The sequence below is a fragment of the Acomys minous genome (genome assembly GCF_964271855.1).
Source record: "Acomys minous genome assembly, chromosome: 9".
In the NCBI taxonomy this organism is placed as follows: domain Eukaryota; kingdom Metazoa; phylum Chordata; class Mammalia; order Rodentia; family Muridae; genus Acomys; species Acomys minous.
The window spans coordinates 45,047,194-45,063,029 of record NC_140490.1 but is presented as its reverse complement, the minus strand read 5'-3'; the positions used below and the strand labels follow the sequence as shown (position 1 = coordinate 45,063,029).

Below are 15,836 nucleotides of genomic sequence, written 5' to 3'. Positions count from 1 at the left end.
GAGGGAGAGGTGATGTCAATGATTAAGGCAGAGGTGATGGGGGCTGAGGCTGGGGAGTGGCCATTGGGAGAAGCGGGTAACTTGCAAGCAGTATTTGCTGAGAAGCAGGATGAGAGCCTTTGCTGTTAGCATGAGGGGGAGGGAAGTCAAGGGCAGGAGCAAGGATTTGGTAACAGGTCTTAGTTTCCTCGTTTATAAAACAAATGGCGTGAACCAGAATATGGAGAGCACTGAGTGAGCTGACGCAGGTCAAAGACTTGGCACGGTTTGTGCCCCAGGGAGTGCTCAAGGAGGTGGCCTATCTATCATCTGCAGGTGGGGGCGGGGGGGAGAGATCCATCTACCTCATCCTTGAATGTGGAGTCCTCTGGATCTCTCCCTAGTGTCATCTCCTCAGGGAGGTAGTTCCTGGGTTCCCCCATCCCTACCAGTGACAACGCCTTTCTCCTGGCCCTGACCTTGCTGATCAGCACTTCTGTCCCTTCTGCAGGAAGCCCTCAATGATAGGGACCCACCCTCTGTATCTCAACGTGCCTGCCATCCCTTCTCGTCATGTTCAGTGTTCCCTGGTCAGGTTCTGCATCAGATGCTCATGCAGTCCCCCCACCCCCTACTCATACTTGGGTCTGGGTGGAAAAGTTCCCGGTCAGGCCCTCTTGGGATAAGTGTAGGTGTTATATACAGATCTCCAAGCTTGTTGGAGCAAGGCTTGTTCCTTCTAGATCCTCCCTCACTGTGAACAGCTTGCATGGACCTGACGTATGGACCTCTCAGTGTAGAGCCAAGACTGAACTAGAAAAACCAGGCTGGCTGTCTAAAGAAAAAGGGGAAATGACACATTTCCCACCCACCACCCACCCCTGCCCTTCACCCCAGGACAGGGATTCTTTGTGTAGTTTGACTGTCCTGGACTTGCTTTGTAGACCAGGCTGACTCGGAACTCACAGAGATCCATCTGCTGGGATTACAGGCAAGCACCACCACACCCAACAACACGTTTATTTATACGATTCTCTGTTTTGTTTTTGAGACAGGGTCTTTTCTGGATGGCCAGGAACTTGCTATGTAGAGCAGGCTGGCCTTGAAATCCTACCTCTGCCTCCCAAATGCTGGGATCACAGGTGTGTTCCACCCTGCCCAGTTTTTTTTGGGGGGGGGTTGTTTTATTTTGTTGTGTCTTTGTTTTTGTTTGTGTTTGTGTAGCCTTGGCTGTGCTGGACACACTTTGTAGATCAGGCTGGCCTCTGCATCCCAAGTGCTGGGATTAAAGGCCTGTGCCACCACCGCCCAGGCTGACCCTAGATTTTCTTTTAATCTCTCTGTCTCTGTCTCTGTCTCTGTCTCTGTCTCTGTCTCTGTCTCTGTCTGTCTCTGTCTCTCTCTCTCTGTGTATATGAAAAGGGTTCACGTTTCTGTGTGTGCAATGGCCTCACATGCACGTGAGAGTTGTCAGAGGACAAGATCCAGTTGTCAGTCTTTGTCTTCCAATCTTGGTTGACACAGGCTATCTTTGTTTCTTCTCCTTTCACACACCAGGCTAGCTTCAGGGGGATTCTCCAGTCTCTCGGGGAACATTGGGATTATAGACTGTGCTTTATATGGGTTATGGGGATGCAGACATAGATCCTTGCTCTTTCTCAGCAAGAGCTTTTTATTCTGTGAGCTCTCTCTCCAGCTGACCTCTATGTTTTATGGTGGTCAGCAGCTGTAGGGTGTGGAGTTTGGGGGTGGGCAGTGAGAACAACCATCTTGTTAGATCCAAATCACACATGTCAGAAGGGAAGTTTTATTTAGACTTATAGGGAAAAGTACAGCTATGTTTGAAATAATCTGTCATGCCGAAAACGGGGGACAGGCAATATTTAAACACATGTATGATACTATGCTCACGGTAGTGCCTTCATTTCCATGAAAGAATTTCCTAACGGACTGTGAGACAAGAGGAAGTAGTGTCCGGGCTTGGGCTCCCTTGAACCCCTAGCGTCGGGCTGTTGGCATTCTTTTGGCAGTGCCTGCGCGGCCCGCCACAAAGTCATTCAAATCCTGCATAGAGCGCGCGCCACACAGCCTCACAAGCGATGTTCTGTAGTTGTAGGGCGCGAATCTTACTCGTAGTCTCCACAGCTCAGTTCGCCTTTCTCTACAAAGGCTGGGAGCGAGAGGCTGGAGGTCCTCAGGGTGGCTATCGGGTCCCTGGGCTCGGGTCGGTGGCATCCCTACTTCTGTCACGTCAGCAGTGCCGGCCAATCACCGACTGGAGCCAGGCGGGCGCGGCGCAAAACGGGCCAGATATTGAGAGCGAAGCAGGACTACAACTCCCACAATGCTAAGGGAAACGTAGCTTCGCGTCACGCTAGGACCAATCACAGACGCGAGTCAGGCGGGCGCAAAGGGCTGCGGGTTGTGTAGTCCATGGCCAGTGGGACTGCAGCCCCCAGTGTTCCCCGCGCGTCAGGGAGGAGCAGTGCGGCGGCGCGGGGGGCCGTCGGGGCTGGGCGGCGGCGGTGGCGGCTAAGAGGGCCCGGCTTGTAGGAGCCACGGTGGGAGCCGGCCTCGGCGCGCGGCCACCATGTCCGCGCCGACGGAGGAGGAGGAGTATGCGCGTCTGGTGATGGAGGCGCAGCCGGAGTGGCTGCGCGCCGAGGTGAAGCGGCTGTCCCACGAACTGGCCGAGACCACGCGTGAGAAGATCCAGGCGGCCGAGTATGGGCTGGCGGTGCTCGAGGAGAAGCACCAGCTCAAGCTGCAGTTCGAGGAGCTCGAAGTAGACTATGAGGCCATCCGCAGCGAGATGGAGCAGCTCAAAGAGGTGAGTAACCGGCTGCGACCCCCGCTTGGGGCGCTAAGGTCACCCTGCCCAGTGGTGGGAGGTACCAGGGGTGGGGCAGGGGACCCAGAGTTGCGGTCCAGGGCAGTGGGGTGAGTGATCGAGCTTGGGCCCCCAGTGCCCAGCTGCTGGGGTCTCAACTCCCTGCAGCCCCACTCACCTGCTAGTTTCCTTTGCAGGCCTTGGGGACCCTTTCGTTGAGGTCTGATGCTCTGCTGTGGTCATTGCTTCCTTGGGTGTGTCTGTTAGGTAGGGGGCGAGCATTGTGTGGGTAGGGAGCCAGTAGATGATGCGCTTACAGCTGAGGCTACAGACGCGACCCCCTGGGAAAGGCTGGGCCTGGGGCTGGTTGGCCCCAGTTTGTCACCTTCAAGCAAATCAAATCACTTCCCCTCTCATGGAGCATCTGCTTTCATGCGCTATTCATCTGGTTTCATGACTGCCTGGGGCTGGGAAGGGATGGATACCGGCTGAGTGAGTCGCAGCTCCTGCTTGCCTGTGGCTCTTGACAGGCCGGCTTTGTCGGTATTCATCTCATCTATGTTTTAGGTCCAGCTCAGCTAGCTGCTTTTTCCTCAGCTCGTTAATGGTGGTTCTCCCACCGTTGGGATACATGGCTTCCATCGACCACTTCCTGTCTTGCTCTACCTCCGGTGCCCTGCCTGTCACTGTGATGTCTGCCTTCCTTCTGTAGGAAACATGGTGCGTTTGTCATCCTACTGTGGGGAGAGAGGTTAGATCTTCTGAGCTGGCCAAGAGCTTGGAGGAGGAGACATAGGAGGGACCTGGGATGACTTAAGTGCTAGTGTCTCCACCATCCTTCTTGATTTCCCCAGCCGTGTACTGCAGACTATGGAGGACATGCTTTTTGGGAGAAGGACACACTTGAGTTTGGACCAACACTTCCCTATTGCTTATGATATGGCCGTGGGTGAGATCTCCCCAAGCCTTAGCTTCTACCTCTTCAAAGTAGGGGTGCAGCTTTGCCAGCCCATAAGTATTGCTCTTAGTATTCTGTGTTTGGAAAGGCCTGGCATGGGGCCAAGCAGGTAGCTTGTCAGATTCTCTGAACAGCTCTCTTCCCTGTCAGACTCAGCTCTGCTCTTGGGTATTGGTCATGGGCTCATCTCCTTTGGTACTTCTGTTCCCAGTCAGCCTTGGGTAGGTGCCTGAATTCTTCAGAGCCTGTTACTTCTCTGGGGCGAATGAATCCTTAAAGTCTAGGTAGAGCAGGACTGGGTGAGTACCGGAAGTGACTGCTTCTTTGGGTGGGTAGGAATTGGGTCCTCACACAGACACCAGTCACTTTCCCAAGCCTGGCTCCATTGGCAGGGGATGGACAAGAGAAGTAGGATGGGGACACCTGCCCTTGAGGTAAAGTGATCATACAAATGAAGGTTGTAAGGAAGTGGGTGTGCCCTCATCCCATATCTACTCTTCTGTCTGGGGCTCCCCCCTCCTTGGTCCTCCAGGCAGGTAGCAACTGTTAATTATAGTGCCACACCCTTTGCACATACAGATGGGCTGCCATCTCATTTCCTGTGGAATGCCTCTGAACCCCTCCTGCGAAGCGCACTATCCTCTTCCTAATGAACAGGTTTCCTTCAGTCGGATTTGCTGTGAAAACAAGCTGTTGGTGACATTGCCAGTCCCCACCTCGGTCACTTCCATTTGTTAGCTCTCTGCAATTATTATTATGGGCACAGTCATTTTTAGGCACAGCGAAGAACCATGGCATTCATAGCCCTGTCTTTTTTTGTTGTTGTTGTTTTTCGAGACAGGGTTTCTCTGTGTAGCCTTGACTGTCCTGGACTCACTTTGTAGACCAGGTTGGCCTCGAACTCACAGCAATCCGCCTGCCTCTGCCTCCCGAGTGCTGGGATTAAAGGCGTGCGCCACCACGCCCGGCCCATAGCCCTGTCTTTGTCTGGAGAGAAACCCTTGGGAAATGAGGAAGAGGGTGTAATCTATGCTCTAGGTGCCCTTTAGGTGTCTGCTTAGCCTAACGCTCCCTCATGCTTCATCCCCACATTGGCTGTGTAGATTTAGAGAGACTGTTCCTCTCTCCTTTGTAAGGTGGGATAAGGCTTCTTCCAGAAGTTCCTAGTAGAATACAAAGAGTGCATTAGCTTCAGAGGGTGCTGCCGAAAGTTTGTGCCAATCTGGCTCCTATCAATATTGCCTGTTCTTTGTACCCATGTCAGAGCAGGCTCTCGTCAAACTCTTTAATTTTGGTCAGTATTGTATTTGAAATACTAGCTTCTACTTAAACAACTCAGGATTTAAGAAGACAGTGTATGTGGCAAGTTTTCTCCTGTAGAGGGGTGAACCATCTTAGATGTGTGTTCCTTTAACTGGGATAGATTTAGTTACCAACAAGTTATGCTGTAGTTGAGTTGCTTGCCCTCTTGCCCGCACTTAACGATGCATGTCTTTGAGGTGAGGATGCTGGCTGATCTTGGTGGAAGGGTTTATGGCCAGATCTAAGGAGAGGCTTGCGGTAGGTGAGCAGACTCAGGCTGGCCCTGCTGTCTTTATTTCTGGGTGAATGGCTGTGTCTTGCTGATAACCATGGCCTGGGTATGAACTGAGGCTAGAAGTAGAGAGGTTATCCCATTTTGCTGATTTTTTTTTTTTTTTTTTGGTATGTGTCTGACTTGGTAAGGGCCATATCTGTCCCAAGTCATGTTGTGCCTTTCTCCTTATCCAGCACGGTGGGCAGAGAATTAGATGGACTTTTGCCAGCCTGTTCATGGTCCTGAGTGGCCATGAAACAGCTTGCTGTGTCCTTAGCTGCAGCTTTGGGTATCCAGGTGTGTTGGGCTGTCAGAGCCGGCCAGTTACCGTAGGTGAATGGGCTGAGTTCAGGTTTCCCATCTCTGTCATGAGAGATTCCCAGAAGCAGTTTCTGCTCCACCTGGGCTTGGTCAAAGAACAGTCGTGGACACGCCCTTACTGCTGTCCCCTGCCACTTCTGGTGGTGCTGGGCTCTATGCATCACCATGCCTATGTGGGTGGAATCCAGCGCCAGGCTGGGCACAGTACCTGGCACCCACTAGATGCTTTGTCAGCCTAGCTCCACCTCATTCAGGCCTCGAGCTCCTCACTCTAGTACTTGTAGCACCTCCCTGTGCCTGTTTGTCTTTGCTTTAATGTCTCCCATTGCCACCTCTGAAGGCCGCCCTGTGTGTCTTGCCTTGCCAGGTTGCGGGACTGCCTTGTTTCCCCCTTCTTCCTGGAAGTCCCATTCACCACCTCTCAAGCGTAGACACTTTCTGGCAGGTCCTTGGACTCTGGGCTTACCTGAATTCCTGTTTCCAGCACTTGTGCCACTTGAGGCAGGAGGATTAGCAAAGATGCACTTCAAGGTGCATAGATTGGTACCCTACCAAAATGAGGACCCGCCTCCTGGGGTGTTTGTTTTCAGAGGGGGGAAAGTCCTGGTTTAATTTAATTTAATTTTTTGGTTTTTCCGAGACAGGGTTTGTCTGTGTAACAGAGCCCTGGCTGTCCTGGACTCACTCTGTATACCAGGCTGTCCTTGGATTCACAGAGATCCGACTGCTTCTGCCTCCTACATGCTGCTGGGATGACGGGTGTGCACTACCACAGCCAGCTCCTGGTTTAATTTTAAATGACTAGGGGGAGTCCCCTGTTCCTCTGACACCTTCAGACTGTTCTTATATTCATTTCTTGAACTGACAGATATGGGGGGCTGGCATGGGAGCCACAAATGTGTTTCTGGGGCTAGATGGAGTGTCAGTTATCTACTTTTTGTGTGAAGGTGGTCAATTAGGGGTCTTGCGAATCCTTGAGGCAGTTGAAGAGAGGCAGCTATAGGTATCTGGACAGTGGCCTTGCGGCCCAGTGACATGCTAGGTGAGCTCCCCTTTTCTGGCCCTGCCTTTCTAACTATCAAATGTGGGGTAGGGGGTCATAAAGGGATTTGATAGGCCCTTTCTACTTTTAACAATATTTTTAACTGCCACATCAGACTTTGGTGCTGTTCTGAGGGGTATGGGAATCAGACACCTTTACCTGGGAGAGAATCTGCCACAGGCATGTGAATGGCTGCTCCAGGCCAGCCCTGCCAGCATGTGGAGGTGTGGCCTTGGCCACCTTCCATTGGACACAGGGCTGGCACAGCTGTGATGGAGCGAGCCTGTCTTCAGAGATGCCAAGCATATTTTGAGGCTTAGCAGGTGGAGCCAGAGGGAGGCCCAAGCCCAGTGCTGGGAGCCTGCTGCTCTCAGGGGAGCCTGCTGGCCTCAGAGAAGTCAGGCATTGCCTGAACAAGAGAGGAGGCTAATCACATGTGGCGTTCAGTTCTGTGATGTCAGGGGTGTTTTGGGACCCTGTCTGGGGTCTCAGGAACTATGTGGCCTTAAGTGAGCCACTCTTGTGTCTAGGCCACAGTGGCTTAATAGTGGTGCCTGTCTCTACAGTCTGGCACACTAAGACTACTTGGCTAGTAGTCTTCCCTTAGATCTGAGCAGCTACCTTCAGCAAGAGCCATGGCCCAGGTCATGTGGGATTCCTGCTGTGTCCACGCAGGGACCCAGGTCTTTCTTTATTTGAGAGTGAAGAGCAGATTTGTTACTGCCAATTGGGGTAGCACCTCTACTAGTCAGGACCTTTTTTTTTTTCTTTATGTGAACTAGATGACATGCTGTTCTGCGCATGGGGGTAAAGGATGATTTCCTTTCTTCTTGGCACTCCCTGCCGTGTTGTGATGGCAGTGTGTGACAAAGGTGCAGATAGATGAGGTTTGGGCTCCAGGCCCCTTCTAGTCCAGTGTTCAAAGTGTTTCCTCAAGCTCACTCTTGAAGCAGAAAAGAGTAGCGTGGCTATTCTTCTCTCTCCAGACCAAGCCTGGAGGTGGACAGGGATAGACAGAGGTAAGTTCCCTAAAGCCATGTGGCCACCCTGCAAATGTGGATGATGGCATTGAAGAGAGCAGGAGTGGAGGGTTACTTTACCATTTAGAAATCACTGTGTAAAATTGTACATTTTAGGAGCTTCAGAACACAGAGCAGAGCATCCAGTGTCTGCTGTAGAGCCTGTGTGATGAGGAAAGGTGGGAACACTGTTGTTTCTCCGTGCTGGGCCCTCTTGTGAGTGTGTGACAGGTACAGACACCATGATACAGAGAAACCATGGTGCATCTGTCACAGGTTCCAGAAAATGCCCTACCACACAACAGGGACATATGCTCAACCATGTTCATAGCTGCTTTATACATAATAGCCAGAACATGGAAACAGCCTAAGTGTCCCTCAGTAGAAGAATGGACTAAGAAACTGTGGTACATTTACACTATGGAATACTACTCAGCTACTAAAAACAAGGAATTCTCGAAATTTGTGGACAAATGGATTGATCTAGAAATTATCATAATGAGTGAGTTAACCCAGAAGCAGAAAGAGACAAACGGTATATACTCACTTATATCAAGACACTAGTCCAAGGGATACATCCCATGAAAAACCTTACTCACCAGGAAAGTGGGTCAGAGGAGAGGACATCCTATTGAGACTTTAGGTGAGAGTAGCATGGAAGAATGGGGAAATAGTAGGACCCACAGGGTCCTGGAAACCTACAAGAACTTTATGACAGGCAGATCTGGGTTCTGGGGGCCTCCTCAAACTAAGGCACCAGCCAAGGAGAATATAGGCAGTAAACTTCGAACCCCTACCAAGACCTAGCCGACGAACAGGATATTCTCCATCGTTGAGTGGAGAGTGAGATCTGACTCTCACACGAACTCTGGTGCCCCTTTTCTGACCACGTCCCCTGGATGGGGAGGCCTGGAGGCACCCAGAGGAAGGATAGCAAGTTACCAAGAAGAGACTCGATATTCTAAGAGCATATATAGGGGGAGGAGGTCTCCCTCAATCACAGACATAGGGGAGAGGAGAAAGGGGTAAGTGGGAGGGAGGGAGGAATAGGAGGAAACAGGGGAAGGGCTAACAATCGAGATGTAATATGAATAAATTAATAAAAAAAAGTAGACAGACTGCGGATTCTTTGTTTTGGTTTTGGTTTTAGTTTGGGGGACTTAAAGCGTGCGCTACCACATCAGGCTGAAGAGTTAACAGTTTTAAGCAAAGCAGAAGTAGAGAGAAGGATGCAGCTAGCCCGTCCATGCTCCTGCCTACACTTGCGGTTTCTAGCCGTGGCCAGTCTTGCTTCTGTGCCTCAGTTCATCTTGCTTTGTTACTTCTGTAGCAGAAGTTTGCTAAGAAAATAGGAGGATTTTCTTACAGAACAAGAGCTGTTGAGTTTTCAAGCCTGAAGCCCAGCAATTCCTTAATACTGTGTGTTTGTCTGGGCAGCACTTCAGTTCCCCATCTTGGGTCAGTTGAGATTCTTAGAGCTATTTGTCCCAAAGTGATGGGTTTGTGAGGAAAAGATACTAAAATAATGAGAATTCTGCATTTGCCTATATGTAACTTCATTCATAAAAACACCAAAGGGGTTGGAGATGTAGCTAAGTTAGTAGGATGCTTGGCAAACATGCATGAGTCCCTAGGTTTGCTCCCCAGGGCCACAAAACAGGGTGAGACGGTGTACCCCTGTGATCTCAACTCTTTTGAAGTGGAGGCAGGAGGATCAGGGTTTTCCTCAGCTACATGTTCAAAGTCAGATTAAACTACATGAGGCCCTGCACTAGTGTACGCAGAGCTCCGGGCACAGCTGACTTGAGCACACAGCTGACTGGACACTGTGATTGAACTAAGTAAAAAATCTGCCTCTCACACCTCACAGAAGCTCCAGAGCTGCCAGCCTGACACCACATCCTTACCAGCCCCTGTCATGTGCCAGGATTTCTGTGTGTTTAACTATTGACTCTGTCTAACTGTGCTGCCTTTTTATTATAAATTAAAACATAAATTACTTTAGGACCATTCTAGATATATAGATTTATAGAAAAATTAGAGAGTTTTGGTGTGGACGTCTCCTCCTTGTCCTTCTCACTCATGTAGTACATTAGTTTGCTACATTTGTTACAGTCGAACCAATATCGGGGAGTTGTCATAAGGCCTGTACTTTGTCAGGTTGTCTTTGCTTTCACCTGATGTCCTACTTCTAACTCACCTGCGATATCTCATTACTTTTGGTCACCACGTCTTCTTTGGCTGCTTGAGCTGTGATGATTTTTCAGACATTCTTTATTCTTCGTGACTTGGACAGTCACCAAGATAGGTCAGTTGTTTTGTAGAAAGTCACTAATGAGAACTTTTTAATTTTAATTTTTTCAAGACAAGGTTTCTCTGTGTAGCCTTGACCGGCCTAGACTCACTTTGTAGACCAGGCTGGCCTTGAACTCACAGAGATCTGCCTGCCTCTGCCTTCCTGAGTGCTGGGCTTACCAGGCATGTGCCAACATGCCCGGCTTGGGAACATTTGTTATTTGGCCTTCTTGTGACTTTGTTGTTGTTGTTATCAAGCATTGTGTGTGTGTGTGCTGGCAGGGGAGTAGTATGCAGGTGGACATATGAAGAGTGGCCAGAGGTTAGGTTGGGTAGCTTCAATTGCTCCATATAGTTAGTTCGTTGATGCTGCTAGACTGGCTGGTCAGCAAGGCCCTTCCCCACCATTTCCTGTCTCTGCTCCCCTAGTGCTGGGGTTGTAGGTACCTTTTATGTAGATGCATTTGATCTAAACTCACTTGAGCAGCAAGAACTTTACTGATTGAGTCATTTCCCCAGCCCCTTGTTAAGCACCTTTTTTGTTTGTTTGTTGTTGGAGACAGGGTTTCTCTGTGTAGCCTTGGCTGTCCTGGACTCACCTTGTAGACCAGGCTGGCCTTGAACTCACAGTGATCCACCTGCCTCTGCCTCCCAAGTGGTGGGATTAAAGGCGTACACCACCACGCCCAGCCTTGTTAAGCACCTTTTAAAGCTTTCTGATACTACACAATATTCTTTTTTTTTTTTTTTTTAAACAGTGCTTGCCTCAGGTTTATTTGTAAAAACAGCATAGGACGCTGGTCATCTGTAAATAGTATGTAGGTAGTTGTGTCATACCTGTGCACAATATTCTTGACTTTTGTTCCATAGTTCTGGAACCAGCCATTTCTCCGAAGAAATCTTAGTTGCTTTAGATGAGAGAGGTACTAGAAACAAAGATCTGGTTGCTCATTGTCCCAAGATATGGCTAACCCCTTCAGCTACCGAGTGAGTAGTATATCTGATAACTCATGTACACACATATGTGCAAATATGGATTTATATTCCTGCATCGAGTTTCATCCATTACCACATGCTTGATTCTCACCACCTGCCTATCTGGAACCTCCTACTCCAGCAGTGAGGCACCCGGCACCCACCATCTGTCACACTGTCACTTCCTGGTCCCAGCTCACATGTGCATGTGTCCAGATGGTTCATGTGTGCCCCTGGTAGGCTATTTTTATCAGCTTTTTGCCTTTAATTTTACAGGTTTCACTATTCCCCACAGTTATATACCCCATCATAATATTTCTGCATCCCTCATTTGTATTTAAATTATTTGACCACATTATGCATTCCATCCTGTGATTCCCCAGTATAGTTTTTAAAAAACATTCACATACATTAAGATTTTCTCTTTACTTTTTTTCTTCTTTTTTTGGTCTTGTCTGGTTTTGACAGGTACACAGCATCCTTCTAGTGCCATACAGAATTATTTACCAACTTGAACAATTCCTTGCATCTTGCCTACTTACCCTTACCCCACTAAGTCTCTGCCAGGTACTGACCTTTTTACCATCTCTGCAATTTTGTTTTTACTAGAATGCCATATGATTTGAACCATGTAAGAGTCATCTATATTTTCATCTCTTCTCATGTTTGACCAACTATTCACCCTCAAAAGGGAATCTTGGTTGCTTCACTTTTTTCAATTATAAATAAAACTACTGTAGACATAAGTTTTCAAATCATTTGGGTAAATATATGAGTGAGGTTTAAACTGTGTTTAGCTTTGTAAGAAGCGAAACTGTTTTCCAAAGTGGCTGGTTCCTTTGGTATTTTCATCAGTAGTAAACGAGAGCTCCTGCGGCCCCCGTTCCCTACAGTTGCTGGATATCTACTGTTTAAATGCGCGTGTGGTGGAATGTAGCGACTGTTTACTTTGCTGATCCCTGAGGGTTCATGGCCCTGCGCATCTTCTCACCTTTCCATTTCACCATCATTATTATTTTGCCATGCTGACATTGGAACGGAGGGCATCCACTTTTCTTTCTTCCTTTCTTTCTTTCTTTCTTTCTTTCTTTCTTTCTTTCCTTTTCTTTTTCTTTTGTTTTTCTCCCCAAGACAGGGTTTCTCTGTGTAGCCCTGGCTGGCCTCGAACTCACAGTAATCTGCCTGTCTCTGCCTCTCGAGTGCTGAGATTAAAGGTGTGTACATTTTTCATGTGCCCCTTTGCTATCAATATAATTTGATACTTTCATGATCTTTTCGTCACTTTAATCCAGTTGCTTGCTTTCTTATGATTCAATTGTGAGTGATTTTAGTATATGTGTAGCCGCAGCAAGCACTTAGCTGTTGTGAGTCTAAGTCTCATGCCATACTAGTCTTTGCAGTATCTTAGCAGAGTCTTTGACAGACAGGTGTTTTATTTCGTGCCACTCTTGCTTCTGTGGATCATGTTTCTAATGTTCCGAACTTCATAACCATCCCAAGGTCACATAGATGACTGTTATTTTAGCCACCTTCATAGTTCTGCGTTGTTCATGTGAGACTCTGGTCTATTTTGAATTAACCTTTGTGAAGAGTTTGAGACTGTGTTTGATTCGTGTGTGTGTGTGTGTGTGTGTGTGTGTGTGTGTGTGTGTGTGTGTGTGTGTGTTTCCAGTGGGTTTGGCATGGCTAGTTGTCTTTGCTCCTCTGCAGACATCATTTGGTAGTATTTGTGTGCCTCTTCTTCTGGGCCCCTGTCTTGTTCCATTGAGCTATGTGATTTTTCTTTTGCTAATACAGTGTTGTTAACAGTGTGTCAGGCACTTTCTTGGGCTTCTGTCTTTTAAAGTTAACTTATATATGTGTGTGTGAAAGAGAAGGGAAGAATATATGTGTGGTGGTGCATGCAGCTCTGCACTTGTGCAGAGGTCAGAGGAGGACATTGGGTGTCCTGGTTTTCATCTTACTCCTTAGAGTCAGCGCCTTTCACTGAACCTGGCACTAGATTGGTGGGCAGCAAGCCCCAGTGGCCTTTCTACCTTTGCCTTACTTTACCTCCACCCATCACTGGGGCTGCGGGAATGTATTGCCATTCCTGGCTTTTTAGGTGAGTTCTTGCAGATTTGAACTCAGGTCTTCAAGCTTGCATGGTAAGCACTCTTACCCACTGACCCATCTCCTTTCTATGTTTTTGTTTTGTTTTTTTACTTTCTAATTTTGTACGCCACACCCCATGCCTGTGTGCTTGGAGGCCAGAGGACAACTTATGGGAGTCAGTTCTCTTTCCACCATATGGGTTCTAAGGATCAAACTCAAGTCATCAAACTAGATGGCAAAGTGCAGTTACCTGCTGGGCTATCATCCCAGCGCCTCTTTATTCATCATTTTTATGTCTCAATCCATCTTTCTCCTCATCCTCTGGCTGTCCCTCCGTTTTCACCATGGGTTGCCTCTCTCCCTATCTGTAAGAGCTGGAGTCTGAAACACCATCCTACTCAGAAATCCCAAGGGTGATCGAGGCTCAGAGGACGCCCCCCTACCCCAAGAAGTCATCTTTTTTTTTTTTTTTTGGTTTTTTCGAGACAGGGTTTCTCTGTGTAGCCTTGGCCATCCTGAACTCACTTTGTAGACCAGGCTGGCCTCGAACTCACAGCGATCCGCCTGCCTCTGCCTCCCGAGTGCTGGGATTAAAGGCGTGCGCCACCACGCCCGGCTAAGAAGTCATCTTTTTGTCGTGACTTGAGTTTGTCTGCACTCTTCCTTTAAGGACCCCACATATAGCCCCATAGTGTAAGGGCTTGGTGAGTGTTGTAAGGATTGCTTTTTTCCAAATACCAGCTGTGGTTTGCATTGTGGCTGTGGCTGCAGCTGGAACCAGGGTCCTGGCTATTATAATTGGACTGCGTCTCAGTCCTCTTCTTGTTACTGCGTTAACAACGCAGAAAGGAGAGGGCTTATTTGAATATACGGTTCTGGAGGCTGGGAAGTCCAAGAGCATACCACCTGCACTTGCTGGCCTTCTGCTGAGGGACTCATGCTGCTCAACTCAGAGTGCAAAGCAGAGGGCAAGCAGGTGTGTGGCTGCACAAGAAGGCACTTGTCATTCATGAAGGCCTCCCTCCTGTGACCCTTAGGTCTCCCGTTAGACCCCACCTCCTAGAACTGCTGTATCGTGGGGGACAAACTAGTTCAAGCTAAAGCAGACTATGAACTAGCTCATGTAGTCTCTAAAAGAGGATGTCCAGTATGACTGTTTGTGAAGGCCATATGACATCATGAGAATGAATGGAAGGTTCCCCAGGGTGACTTGACAAGACCAAGGCATGATACAGCAGGGGAACTGGAGATCAGACAGTCATGGTCACTCTAACTTTTAGGACACTTATTCCCTGAGCCTAATGATATCACTTCAAGGTATGCAAGTCCCTTGTGGCAGGGACCTGACCAGAGAGGACCAGGGTTGGATGTCACCCAGGTATATGTCATCACTGCATCCTGAGACAGTATTGCAGTGCTGCATACTGTACACAGGCTCAACCATTTTCCAGAATCTTCAGAACTAGAAAATGGAGTATATATGTCTCTATAGCCTGTGATGGTCTCTCATCTCTCTTGAGCTCTTTTCTTGTTATTGGTCCTGTGGTGAGAAACCCTCTAGAGCCTGGGTGGAGACGACCTATATTTGAGATTCTTCTGTCATTTTCTAACCATGCGCCTCACTTATTTCTCTTGCTAAAACAGGCTAGTGAGGTGAAGGAATGTAGTGAGCGCTAGAGACAGTAAGAAAAGTGGGCTGCTGCCACATGTACCTGTGGTCTGTAGCCGAGCCTGGTTCAGGCTACTCTGCCTGCCAATGGAGTTGTCTTCCTCTGGCCCAGAGCAGATGTGAACTGCATGCTGCCCATGGGCCTTCTAGACCCCTCCTCCTGTCCTGGCCACAGGCTGCTAAATGGAAGTCCTGTGCTGAGCCAGCTGCTATGGAAGATAACAGCTGGTCCCCAGGCCCCAGTGCTGGGCTCTGTGTCCTTGGATGGGGAAGCCAGGGTCTCTAGGGACCTCTGCCAGTCCCAGGGCTCAGCTGGCAGGAGCCTGCCTGCTGACACCAGGGCAATTAGGGTGTAATCTTCTCTAAATGGCGCCCAATTCTGCCTAAATCCCTTCTGCCCAGGGATGAATCCCCAGTTTTCTAAAAGCAGCTTAACATTTGGACGCTGCCCAGGGCAGCTGGGGTTCTCAGTTAGCAATGGAATGGCCCATGTGGATTGACACAGTCCTCACCGGGATTGGGGGACCAATATAGACAAAGACCCTGTGCTGTTTTGGGGTGCTTCCAGGGGCCCTGGTCCTAATGATCACCACAGTTGTAAGCATAGTGCTCCTTGGGGAGAAGAAGCCATGTGGTGGCTGCCTCAGCTTCCTGCTGCTAATATGTCTTTGGAGAGGCCTGGGTTTGGTGGGCCTTCTGAACACCTGCTGTGTGATGGCTAAGGCCTGCTGGGCTGTGGGGGTTGGTCAGATGTAGGTGGTCATTGTGCCCACGTGGCTTCTGACTTCCTGGAAGTCCTTACTCTTTATCATAGGGACTTTGCTGCAAAGAACGAAATGGATTTTTATTGTTGAAAACAAAACAACAAACTCAACAACAACAAAAACCCCTGGTGATGCCCTGAGATGAACTGCCTGGCCTTTCTGAGCCCTAGTTTGCTTACCTCTGAGAAGGGAAGGTAAAGGTTCTCTGATGAACCCCCTTTCCCCTCTTGTTGTCTCTGGAGCCCTTGTGCTCTTCATTGCCTGTGCCTGTGCTCAGGAAGTGTCCTTTAAACAATGGTGGAGAGAGTTCATTG

At 48.9% G+C, this 15,836-nt stretch overlaps 1 protein-coding gene across 2 annotated transcripts in view; it reads left to right on the top strand.

Annotated features, from left to right (window-relative positions):
- Positions 1 to 1,815: 1,815 nt before the first annotated feature.
- The window catches only part of BICD2 (BICD cargo adaptor 2), a 49,410-nt gene continuing 35,389 nt past the window's right edge, over positions 1,816 to 15,836 (top strand). The window contains exon 1 of one of the 2 annotated variants that reach the window (XM_084794336.1): positions 1,816 to 2,809. In XM_084794336.1, coding sequence (XP_084650462.1) covers positions 2,570 to 2,809 — 240 coding nt within the window. In that variant the 5' untranslated portion in view covers positions 1,816 to 2,569. The remainder of the gene's footprint in view (positions 2,810 to 15,836) is intronic. The other variant, XM_084794337.1, reaches the window with a different exon arrangement.